Here is a 12,990-nt window from a genome sequence, read left to right as displayed (position 1 = left end):
TTATTCTTAAAAAAATTTCAGAGATTAACGTATATACATGTTTACTTGTGCAATAATCTTATTATAAAACGAGATAGCGCATTGCATTTAAATATATATATAGTAACACGAAATTAAGAATTCTAAAATTCTTTTTTTCTTCACTTATGTCCACGATCTCCTATTCGAAATTAGACGAACTACAGTTTAAAGAGAATAACAAATTCCGAATTAATAGAAATGTAAGTAGTAATTAATCGAAATCTTGATACGCAGCCCGGTTAATATAATATTAATCTCCGAATTAAAATACCGAGAGCTCTCTTTGATCGTATATGTTCCTCATTATCACTCACTCCACGCTTTATCGTCATTTCGAATCACTTCGATCGCGTATGTCGCGGCAGATTATACATGTATAACTTCACCGAATTGCAAATCTAGTTCGACGAATCAGCGGATGTGTCTCGCGGTCTGTTCGAGTGAAGATCATGCATTATGCAATATATGTGTTCGTCCACGTACACGAACGCATATGCTAGATTCAACTAGATTAAACTTTGCGAAAATAGAACATATAGAGTGCTCGCTTGAATTATTATGACTTGAAGAAATAAACTATACGAAATAGATAAATAAATCAGCAAGTATAAGGAAATTAAGATGGTAATACTTGTAAAATAACTAGTTAACGTGATACGGAGGCATCATAAGTATCCCTAATTACAATCGAATGATGTCGAAGAAGCGATTGCAAACTTCTTGAAGAATAAATTAAAACGTCATATTTCTAAAACATGACACAGCTGCGTCTCGTACCAGAAACGGAATAATATTTACATAATAGGAGATATTGCATTTCTTTGGGTAGATTAAAAGATAAACGCGGAGAAAAACGTGATCGCAAAAATTAAAACGTTCGCAAAAAAAAGCACCATTTTGCAACTAATTAGGTTTCAAATAAAACAAAGGAATCGTTATCGACTGTAAGAAAGTGCAGCAAATTAAAATTATATACATATAAGTATTCAAGTGCAATTTGAGAAGTGTACATTGGATACATATATATGTATTGTATATCGATACATTTTAAACTTATATAACATTTTCCTTTTGCCTTTGTTTCTTTTTACATTTAATAATAATAAATTTATAAATACATTTATTATTGTCTCTCGATCAAAAGTGACATCTCAAAATTCAATTTATCATATATTGATTAGTACATACCATATGCCACAAGATGACCGTTAACTATCACAATTTAATTTGATAAGATAATTAGTTCATTTCATAAGATAATTAATTCTTTTCAAATATCCTATATTTGAGATAAGAGATTTGAATTAAATATAGTCATATCGAAGAATTAACGAAAGAAGTGACGAAATCCTATCTCAGCAACTGCATTATTCATGCTAATTTAAAAGTTCCGAGCTATCTGCAAAATCAATATGCTTCACCGAAGAGGCAGTACGCACGCGGACATTAATTAATGAAGCGTCGACTAGCAATGCGCGATATCTCATTCGTTGTTATCGGCATCGAAGAGCCAACAGCGGTCAAGGATTACACCATGGCGCTATAATTAACGTGGCGATATCGTCATCAAGAGGAAAAGACAGAAAGAAAGAGAGAGGGGAACGAAAGAGAGAGAGAGAGAGAGAGAGAAACTGATGTATTCGTCAAATTTAACAAATACATCGGTCTCTCTCTCTCTCTTTCTCTCTATATATTTCAAGTGTGTCATGGTAGACAGCATGAGTTCGACAAAATTTTTTATGTACATTGGCGATAATACCGGGTAGTACGCGTATATCGCACCGTGGAATTGCTTAAAAGCACGATGAGGGAATGGCGGGGAGAATGCCGTTAAAGCCACTCTATAAATAATCGGCCGGTGTATTTCCAGGGCTCCCCTCCTCATTTACGCAACGTCGTCGTGCAAAGGCGATAAGGATAAGCATGTTGCCTTCGAACTTGCTTGGTGAACGGCACTCGGAGGCCCCACGGGCATATACGATCCGTTTATCGGCGCAGTCTTCTCGCGACGTTTTAATTCATCTCTTTAATTCACATACACATATGTTGTGTATGTACACTCATCTCCCATTCATCTTTCCGATTTCCCCGATAGGCGAAATTTTTTATTAAGGCGGAAATTAAAATAAGTTTCCTGAGAGAAATCAATATAAAAACAAATATTTATCTGCAAAATCGTTTGTGAATTATTGAATCATTGGTAAAGTCAAATTTGTACGTTGTAGAATCCAAAAAGAATTACTATTTTTTTAGAAAATTGTGTAAACTATAGCATTAATATCAATTAATCTTGCAGTCGTTAAAGTCGTTATGTCAGATATTTACATAATTGCGATTGGATTATTGCATAAGAATCCTCTTCTCTCAAATTTGATTTCAATTCGAACCAAATTTAATGAGAGACAAGCACGTGCTCCGTCCCTCGATGATTCCCGATTCATGATATTATCCGATTACGTGTTTCCTCAATTATCCACTCATCGCTGCGAGAATCGCGATCCCCACCGATCGTAACTAGTCGATCGGTTTTCTCTGTCGAGTTGTCGGGCGAGCGAACAAGACGGAGAGAGAAGACGGAGAAAGTATTGCAGTGTTACGTCCGAATCGTAAGCTTCCTGCTGCGAGCTCATTTAGCTCTACGATTGTAATTTCGAGTTACGTTATCATGACGAGGAGGAAGACGAAGGAAAGAACGAGTTTCTTTACGCGCTAGTTCGGATTTCTCCGCGCCGTAATCCAGATTTTTTGTGTATATCGTCGTCGTCGTCAATACATTCGAGAAATCGTTTACTATCAGTACTGATTCTTTCTCAAAGTATGAGCAGTTGCCGATTTCGATACTTTAATGACTGTCATATTTTAATTGATGAAATATCAAGAGATTGATTCAGTCTTTCCATCGATATTTAATAAAAATTTAATTTTTTCTATAAAATTTATCTCTTAGCAATATATGGTTTCATATACATATTTTATAAGGTATGTACATTCATATCTTTTATTACTTAGTCCTCCTTTCCCTACAATTTTTTTTCATGATTATTTTTGAAAGATTCCGCGAAAAAAGTCTCGATTATGAGAAATCCTGTATAAAATTGTGTCAGACAATTGCAATAGTTTGGCGAAATCTCGAAAGACAGGGAAGAAGCTCACGTATCGTCTGCGTTATCAGTGAAGAAATCATATTGCGCGAACAGTCGCAGTTCGCTCGACGTAATGCGAGTTGTCGCGAGGAGAGGGAAGAGGTTGCCGTGCAGGAGGCGAAAAACTTAAAAATAGACTCTTTCGCTTTCGTATAATCACAAGGTCAGTACGACGTTGCCTCGACAAGGAAACGACTCGCCTACGTCGGCAATTCTCTAAGCGCGATTACCGAAGTCGGCCAAGTTGATCAGACTTCTGTTTATTTCCCTTCGACATCACGAAAACAAATCTAGGAATTTGTCTTATAATTTATGAATATTGCACTTGTGCGATCAAGTACGCTGTACAGACATTTACGCGACTCGTATTAGCTTCTATATCTATATATATACATTTATATTTCATATCTCCCATACTTCCTTCTTTTACCGGAGAAATTGGTTGTCCTCTCGTGTAAACATGGTATGAAAAAAGGAGAAATTTAATTTCGTTGTCTGGCATGAGATCTGACTTTGTCTCGAAAATGATCATTATGGCAATTAAATGAAGAAGCTCGCTTGTCATAATTGTATGTTTGTACATTTCCTTGTTACAAAGTGAAAGCTATAGAAATTCTATACAAGTATATAATATGTGTGTCGGTAAAAATAGAAAATCGATTTTTTGTCTTTTCAAAGGTCTCACTTCCCTTAAAAACAGGAAATATTTTCCGTTATATGATATATAACATATACACATCGATAAACACACAATATAATATATATGTATTATATTATCACTTTTTTCTTGCGTTTTTATATAATACTAGAAAACAATATTTTCATTTTTCAAACATCTCTGCTTATTACACGGTAGTTATTACAGTAATTTATAGCGAGTTAACTTTAATATAAATAACTAGTTAAATGAAATAATATTTCTCAACATCGTTTTACTGAATTTGATGAAACGTTGTAAAGGAAGTTCGATAAAAATTTATTATAATAATTAAATTTATCTAATTTATAAATATTTTTGTGATTATAGCAAAAGATGCGATACCTTAAGAAATCACATTCTTATATAACCAATTAAGTATTTATAAATTAAATAAAATTAATTATTAAAATAAATCTTTATTAAACTGATTCTCTTTTTGCAACGTTATATCGAACTTTAACGAGATTCAAATAAGCCAGCAGAAATGGCAAGGAACTTTTACTGATCTTGCACTAAGAAAAATCTTTTGTGGTTGAGAGAAAGGAGTTGCATCATGAAATATCACGATCTATCTTACGTGTCGCTTGTCAGCAATCGTTGGATAGAAAGTTTTCACTAATCGATCAATAAAATCTTCACGATGAGACTTCACTTTTCATACTGTGATTTATAATAAACAAGTAAACACACAAAACGAGATATTAATATTCCTCGCTAATATTTCAATATATTAAGGATTTATTGAGCATATAATATGTCATATATGTAAATATAATACTATTTAGAATTATTTAATTATTCTATTTTTATTAACTATATATGTTATTCCTAAAGCTTTTTGAAACAATCTTTATTTTCGTTTGTTTCCTCATATTAAAAAATTATACTATATAAAAAAATTGTTATTTAAATTAAAAATATATAATTATTTTAAAAGATATGAAATCCTAAATAAAATAATTAATTTAAAAAATATCTCAGTTTTTTTTCCAGTGCATTTTGCAGTGTTTATAACTTATAATTAAAGTTAAATTTATGGCATAAAAAGAATTAAAAAAAAAACTCACGCTGTGGAAGAAAGTATCCGCTGGTTTGACATCACCTGCAAATGCAAAGATAAAATTAAAACATAAAAATGTTTTTCAAGCGATTATCTCTCTTCCTGCTCTTTATTTATCTTAATTTCATTATATGATGTAATTTCTTCGATTTCGCGATAAGTTTAATTAATCTACATATATATCGTACATAATCGCGTACTTCCGTTCCGCATATCAATATAAAATAATTTAAAAACACGTATTCCCTAAGCAAAATAGATTTGTACGCTTTTACATAGCGATCGGTTGAACGCTATTACAAGGCGCGAAAAACAGTGGGGCTTGACAGCTGCTATATAATCTCGTTTACAAACAAGCTGTCTATTTAAATCTTAGTTCCAGGTATAACCATTCGCGAATGCAAATAGCGATACAGCAAAACGAGCAAGAAACTGCTATATTTCCTCGATCAATGTAGTCACGTTAATAGACTTGACATTCGAGTAAAAAAATTAACGATTACATTAAAAATAAGTTACGGTTTAAAGTTCTCAGACAACGCAAAAGACGTTCAAAAGATACTATAATTTTTCGTGTTCTCATCAGACTGTACTAGCAACAATGCATTTTCAATTTTAAACCTGATCTTTTCTTTTTTAAGTGAAAAAACCCAATCGCGCATTAATACTTCTTCATTTTCCAAAAACAGTGAAAATATTTTTATTGTTCGGCTCAATTGATCGGAAAATTTTTCGCAAACGGCGAATGCTTTCGCCGTCGCGGAAAGACAACGAAAAGGAATCAAGTCTACGTTCGACGGGAAAGCGAAAGTAGACACAGCGGTGACTTGTTTCGCTCCTTGAGCGTTATAGACACTCCAGAAGCAATGAAAGCGATAAAGGACACCCGAGTGCTTAGTGTATCTATATTGAGAGACAGAGACAGAGAAAGAGGGGAGGGGGGGGGGGATTAAACGCGAAATACATAACAGCGAAGTTATTGTCATTCTTGACGCGTGATTTAACACCGAGTACGATGGCGATGATGGTGCGAAATAGCAGATATTTTCATGTCAGAAAACTGCTGGAGGTCGAGACAAAACACGTGGCATTTATAACGCTAAATTAAAGCAAACTAAATGTTATACATGCGCCGAATTCATAAACTTGTCCGAAAGATAAAATTTAATTCGCCTTAAAGTAGTTGGTAATCTAGGAACGAGTTGTTTCTATTCGACCGTTAGTCCCTGACCGTTAATATCTCTTTCTTTGATAACCACCTACTCTGATATTGGTGGTCGGGGAGAAAGTACGCCAGTCATGGGAGACTTTGTCACATCACGATGGATTGGATTGGTCCTTACATACACTTGCCATTTAAATCAGCTAAATTCTTTGTGACTCTATTCGATTCAGTTTGCTTTCTATTATATTAATGGTTATACATAGTATTTCATAAATAAAATCGATTTATCATTTCAATACTTTGAGACTGGAATTAAACTAATATTTTTAAATATAATTTAATTAAAAAATCAGTTTTACATATCTATAATTTAATGATTATCTTATGTTACTATTAATTACGTTGCTATCTATAAATGCATTATTAATAATAAGAAAAATTATTAATAAAAAACTTTTATGAAAATTTATCGTTACTTCAGTATTGTAAGCAAATACGAATGTATCGTATGACATCTGAAAAAATATTTTGATATTGAATAATGATTATATAAAATTAATATGGTGACGTAATATAGGAAACGAAAATCTATCTCTCCCTCCCCCTCCTCTAATATAGAACTACAAATAGAAATGATAATACAGAAGTTCTTTCTTTTTTATGTTATTTTATTCCTCTGTACTCTTTCTTTTTTTTTGTTGTTGTTGATCCAACTCTCTCATTTTTACTGTCAAAAATTATTTTTCTGACACTAAAATATCTTGATGCGTGTTACTTGTGTATGCATATCGGTGCATTCGTCGACTCCGTTAATGACAAGTTCAGCTACGAATCGATCTCTCGCACTTACCGAGAAGCATTTGCTCTAGCTTGCGGCGGTCGACACGGAAGCGTTCCTGATGCAGATCCTCAGGGTCGTTGATACCCAACAGGGCCGCGAGGTCACGCAGCTCCTCGCGACTCTCGAAGCCGGATTTGCCGGACACGCTGGTGGTCGCGGTGCCCTCCGATGTCTCCGACATCGTTTCCGCCGCCCGTCGTGGTTCGCCGTTATTCACCACCATCTCGTCGGGCCTCATCTTGCCGTTCGACGAGCGACGTGACCGCCGCGACCTGCCTCACCACGTCGCGACACTGCCAACAGGAAGTAGAAAAACTCAAAATAGAAATTAGACATTGCTTATTTGTTATGCGGGTACCTTTGAAAGAATCGAAAACCCGGTCGATAACGAGACGATATTATTAGATAACATCTTTGTTGGGGCTGAGAAGTAGAGAACAAATAGGTACACACACACACACACACACGCACACGCACATTCCATCCCAATGAAACTATCGCTCATGGAAGATTTCCGTCTGGAGTTAACATCACGCAGGATGACTCTTGAAGGACACGAAGACTTGGAATTCTTGTGTTCTCTCCGCGTTTAAATACACATTTAACGTTGGCACGTGTTCGAGCCCATTCCCACGTGATTCTCATTTATGGAGGCGATCTTTGTTATATTCGCGATGGTCTGCGAAAATATATAATCACGTGGCGGGATCAGCAAACCGGTGGGTGTCATCCACCGTGTAGCACGTGCACGCCACGATGCTTTAATCACGTGAATCATTAGATACCGATAATCAAGATAATCGCGCGCGTGAACCGCCTTTTCAGCGCATAATTTACGTCTCCTGTATGACGCGGATACAGGAACTCCTATCTGCCGCGAAGAACGCGAACCGAGAATTTTGAATTATTATTTAGAACAGCTCTCGCGTGTGTTCGTTTATAAAATTCGACATTTTCTTCCGCATGCAGCAAATTCGTCGAAATTCCTTTATAATTCCGGACAAGAAACGGGCTTGTTTGCTTCTGCATGGTTCATATATAGGTTCTACGCGAAAAAAAAAAAGATAAACATCACGTATAGGCAATACCAATCACACGGGGAGTCACGTAGACGTAATTTTATACTCTACGGAGAGTCAGCTCGACGAGTTCGACGACCATTAGACGAACTATTGTTTCCAATTAAACTATTAATTGCACGCGCAAACACATAACTAATAATTAAATAATAATTTGTTATCGCGAGAAATTATGCTGTATTTTTCTCGAGTTTTCAATTGAGGAAGCACGAAGGCTGATCGAGACGGAATCTTCAAAGTTTGAAAAAATCGACAAGTCATTAAATGCGGATGCTGTTTAATCTTCTGTTTTCAATTTACGGTTTTCTTCCTATACGCGGTGTCTCGAGCTTCAACAAGTTGAAAGGATACCGCGTTTCCTTTTTATTCGTCAGAGCTAATTAGCCCGCAATTAAATATATATATATATATATATATATATGCATGCGGATGTGGAAGGTAGGGATGTATAGAAGGCATTATTTCATTTTCATATCAAAATACTTTATTCCCGTGTTAATTTAGCGGACATATCTTGGTGCGGCACACCGCGTATCGTCAAATATAAACTATCCGGTATTAGGTCAAACGTGTAAACTGTGGAGAGTGCTGGCGACTCTTCGGAATAACATCACCCCGTCGCGCGAAACTGTCGATTTCAAATACCGCGCGGAAGAGTATTTGTACATAAGACGTGCACCTAGAGATAGAAGCACAAATTACTCCGAAACAAAAACAGCGGCTGTGCCCTGAGAGCAGCTGGAGGCGCAGGGTACATCCTGAGGAGGATGCAGAACCCAGATATATACGGGAGGGGTGGTAAATTGATAATCCGATGGATCACACTTCACATCACTGTCGCCCGAAGACGCGAACTGACCTGCACGACGACGATGGCACTGTGTCGGATCTATCGAGTCACACGTGTGTGGTGTGGTGTGGTGTGGTGTGGTGTGGTGTGGTGTGGTGTCGCGGGGGCCTGGTCTTGGTCCCGCCGGTGAATCTCTGTCTCTTCGTCCCGGGGTCTGGTCCTCGTCCTCGCCGCCGCTGCTGCTGCCGTCCAACTCGATCGGCGGCAGCGCTGTAACCTGTCGTTGTAATCCGTGCGAGCGAGCGAGCGATCGGGCAATCGACCGACAGTGTGCGGCGCGGTGTGCGCGGTGTAAACAAAATATGGCGGTGGTAAGAAGTAAAAGGGGAGTTACCCCGGGGGGGGAGACGCGGGGCGCGAGAGAGCCTCTCGGTACCGTTTCCCGGAATCCGAGCCGATTTTCGGGGTAAGTGACGAGCACCGGGACGGCGACCAATCGCGGCGCGTGCCACCGATTCATTTGGTTTTTATCCTCATTCCTGAGGAACGCTCCCCATCGCTCCGACGACATCGTCGACATCGCGCTCGCTACCGATCGCGTCGATGTGTGCGATACATATTGTGTGTATTATATGTATACAATACCCGCGTAGCGGAGACCTTTGTCTCGATGAGAGAACGTCGGCAAAAAATTATTTTCCTGGACGGCGTGTATCAGATGATACGTCCGACACGCGTCGAATTCATTTTCACGACCATTGGAGAACCAGAGGAGCGAAATCGGCAGGGGGCCCGTCAACTCCACCCGCAAGTGGAGCAAAACGCGAGATAAGATTTCTCCTCATTGACGTAATACAATATAATCTCGCTACTTACCTAATAACGCGTAAAGTTTACCGAGAGATGGAACAATCTATCTACTAGCGGCCCTACTAGTACCTCTATCAAATATAAATGATGCCCTGACCAAGAAAATTTACTTAACTAAGGAAAGAAAATAAAGTTTGTTTTTCTTTTTGACGGATATATTGGATAAATATACACGAGATATCTCTGTTTTCTAATCCCGAAGCTTAAGATGAAATTTTACTTGTTACAATATCCTACGCATACAATACGATCACACGGTGCGTTAAATCTGAGATTTAAAACTCCGCAACCGTAAGCCAAAGCGTTAACGTAATTCCTTCGTGGATAGTACCTAATAACGGAGAAATAAAATTAAATTTCTTCAACGCGAGAGATTAAACGGAATTTTGCACTCTCTCGTCCCTTTTCTACGACATAATTTCAAGCTCAATTAAGTCACTACGTTGAGAAAAATGAATTAATTAAATCAACAAAAGAACTTGACAAGAGAGAATGGCATTTCGTGAGAACAAATGAAATTTCTGATTATCATAACCGATGCAAATAACGTCAGCTTGTCACCTGGAAAGAGCCCTTTTGTTAGTTTAATTAGAACATTTTTCTCAGCGTAGTGACTTAAATTGAGCTTAAAATCATACCACGCAAGGAAGAGATGAGAGAATCCAAAATCCATTTAATCTCTCATCGGAACGTTTATTTTCGGTATATAAATTCAACAAAATATGTATCACAATTTGCGGTACGTTACCTCCTTCTTTCTCTCTTCGAGAGGTAATCCATCCGCATCGATTAGTGGCTGGCGGAAGAGCCGCGTGTACAGAACGCGCGCCAATTTTAAAGCGGATTGATGCACCCACCCGCGGGAATGAAAGCCAGCGTGCTGCATTGCGGCGGAGGCGGCGACGACGACGTATGTTCGTTCCCTCACTTTCATTCTTTTGGCGAACGCGCGTGACGTGGATCTCCGTTGTTATCTCGTCGGTGCCGCCGCCGCCGCCGCCGCCGTCGCGTCGGCTCCGTCGTCCGGCCAACGCAATCCTTCTCCACTGCGTGTTGTTGTCGACCAGCCTCCTCCGGCTGATCGCAGCCTCCTTTTCCACTGGGCGCAATGCAGGAGTTCCCTCGTCGCGGGACATGCACTTCTTTTTCTACTGTTATACATACCTCCAGTTCCTTGACTCCTCTCTCTATATTAACAAATTCGGTTGGACGCACTGGTGTATTAAAGTCGTTGTACACTGATTTAATCTCAATGTAAAAATAAAATGCAAATATTTTGAATTATATATAAAGTATATACGTACTTGACTTGTGTGTTGAGGATTTCACGGTTTCATTCGTTTTTATATTTGTATTTGAATTAAAAAACACATCTCTTTACGTCAATTTATATACGATGGCTTTGATGTTCGTTAGTATGCACATCGAATTTGCCATATCTCTTTTCCTTCTCTCTTTTCGACGAATATTCTTATTTAAAAAAGCTTTCATATATCTACCAATCATCTCCCTTCATCTCTTGTATAGAGACCTATTTATATTTAATCTCTTTATATTTAATATATGGGTCATTTTAATATTCTGAATATTAAAAGTGTCATTGTTCAGTAATGTATTACTTGTATTAGTAATTTTTCAGTATTAAATTGAATTTATAATGGATGTGAAGAGAGAAATGAAAAGGTGAATACACGAAATATATCGTTTGATTACTTATTTTCATTATCAAAAGCATTAAACATCGGTAAAATAAATAATTAATTAATCAGTTCCTTCCAGTATTCCAAATTTCCGTAAAGAACACAGACACGAAAAATATTTCGTTTTCCTAATTTTCTCTTTTCCGTTATGTGAGTCTCTTTTTCATCATTCGTCGTGAATTTGTTCATATCTATGGTTGCATTTTTCTCTTCCATTGTACGTCGCACTGTACGGCGACGATTTCTTCGTCTGATTCTGCATTTCCTTTTCTATTGACAATGAGTGCTGCATCAGCTGTTCGCGCATTCCTTAAGGTCTCTGTACACGGTCAGTAATACTGTCAGTATCAACGAATACTGACAATATTATTGATTGTGTGTGGTTAATATTAATGGATTGACGTAGAATACTGACGATGATTTGGACTTAAATACATGCTTTTTCCTTAAGATCCATGTCGCCATAGATAATAATATACGTCAAATCACGTCAAACTGAAGTGAAATATTATCAATAATACCTGATCGTATAAGATTATAAAAACTAATGTATACTGATCAGTAATACTGACTCTCCCCCCCCCCTCCCTCTATCTCTGTTTCTCTGACTACGCGATGCGTTTTTGTAGGGGAGAATCGAAACGACGATATTTCTCAAATATTTAACCAGATACGTAGCACGATACAAACACCTATGTACGATGCGATGTACATCTATTACACGACGTGATAATGTCGTAATTATTTATATGTAACAAAGTATAAAACGTGTCGTAAAACGAAAATGGAAGTAACGAGCAAATAAGGAAATAACCATATCGAGTCTTTTTGTCTCAATAATTCGTAGCACTTAACATAATGAGAGCTGGGGAATGTTAATGTAAAGTTAATGATGAGGTTACTACATATAATTTTTCTGTTTTATCTTTTTTCGTTTGTTTGACGCTATTTTAACATATATGTATACTAATATACCGTTTTAATTCTTCCTTAAATCGTAGTTTATAAACACTGTATGATCCAATAAGTTATATTTGTTAATTGTCCCTCATGTCAAAATATATAACAATACGCAAGAAATAAACAAAAACTAAAGTATACAATTCGAAAGAAACGGATATACCATTATACTGTGTTTTCCTGATCCATATCTATATATTTATCTATATACAGGATGCTTCAAATCTTTTACGCACGGATATATTTTTATTAACTTGAACTCAGTTTTTTTAATAACAAAAACTATGTTTTGATCGAGAATTAGATATTTGAACTATACTTTCAGTGTAAATAATTGTATCAACAGACGATACAATCGTCTCAAACAATTATCTAATTCTAATGGCATAGGCAATGATTATTTTTGTCAAATTTGTTGTTGCTTTTTTCCTATGTTTATATATTTTGTACAGGGATAGTGTCGACATGTAAATAATTTTACTTCTGCAACAATTGCAACACGTCACATAGTGGCTAGAGTGTGGTAAATGCAGCAAGCATTATTACCGACGTGACTGATAGCGTAATCCTGGCGTAATCCCAATATTCCCGATTACCTCGCCTGGCGTCAGGCGAGCTTTTGCTGTCAATCGTTAACACATCACACATGTCGTCGCGGTCG

At 37.0% G+C, this 12,990-nt stretch overlaps 2 protein-coding genes across 2 annotated transcripts in view; both read right to left on the bottom strand.

Moving 5' to 3' along the window:
- BicC (protein bicaudal C) overlaps window positions 1–6,994 on the bottom strand; it is a 29,224-nt gene extending 22,230 nt beyond the window's left edge. The window contains exons 1-2 of the mRNA XM_018551233.1: window positions 6,940–6,994; window positions 4,932–4,966 (exon numbers count right to left, since the gene is read on the bottom strand). Of these exons, the coding sequence (XP_018406735.1) occupies window positions 4,932–4,966; window positions 6,940–6,949 (45 nt within the window). The 5' untranslated portion in view covers window positions 6,950–6,994. The remainder of the gene's footprint in view (window positions 1–4,931; window positions 4,967–6,939) is intronic.
- A 164-nt stretch (window positions 6,995–7,158) lies between these two features.
- On the bottom strand, window positions 7,159–9,379 carry LOC108782758 (uncharacterized). Its single transcript, XM_018551115.1, has 2 exons — window positions 8,869–9,379; window positions 7,159–7,223 (listed from the first exon to the last, which is right to left on the bottom strand). The coding sequence occupies exons 1-2, from the start codon at window positions 9,377–9,379 to the stop codon at window positions 7,165–7,167; spliced, it is 570 nt and encodes a 189-aa protein (XP_018406617.1). The 3' UTR covers window positions 7,159–7,164.
- Between the last annotated feature and the right edge of the window lie 3,611 nt (window positions 9,380–12,990).

Source organism: Cyphomyrmex costatus, unplaced genomic scaffold (assembly GCF_001594065.2).
Source record: "Cyphomyrmex costatus isolate MS0001 unplaced genomic scaffold, Ccosl1.0 scaffold135, whole genome shotgun sequence".
Lineage (NCBI taxonomy): Eukaryota > Metazoa > Arthropoda > Insecta > Hymenoptera > Formicidae > Cyphomyrmex > Cyphomyrmex costatus.
This window is presented reverse-complemented; position numbering and strand designations above follow the sequence as displayed.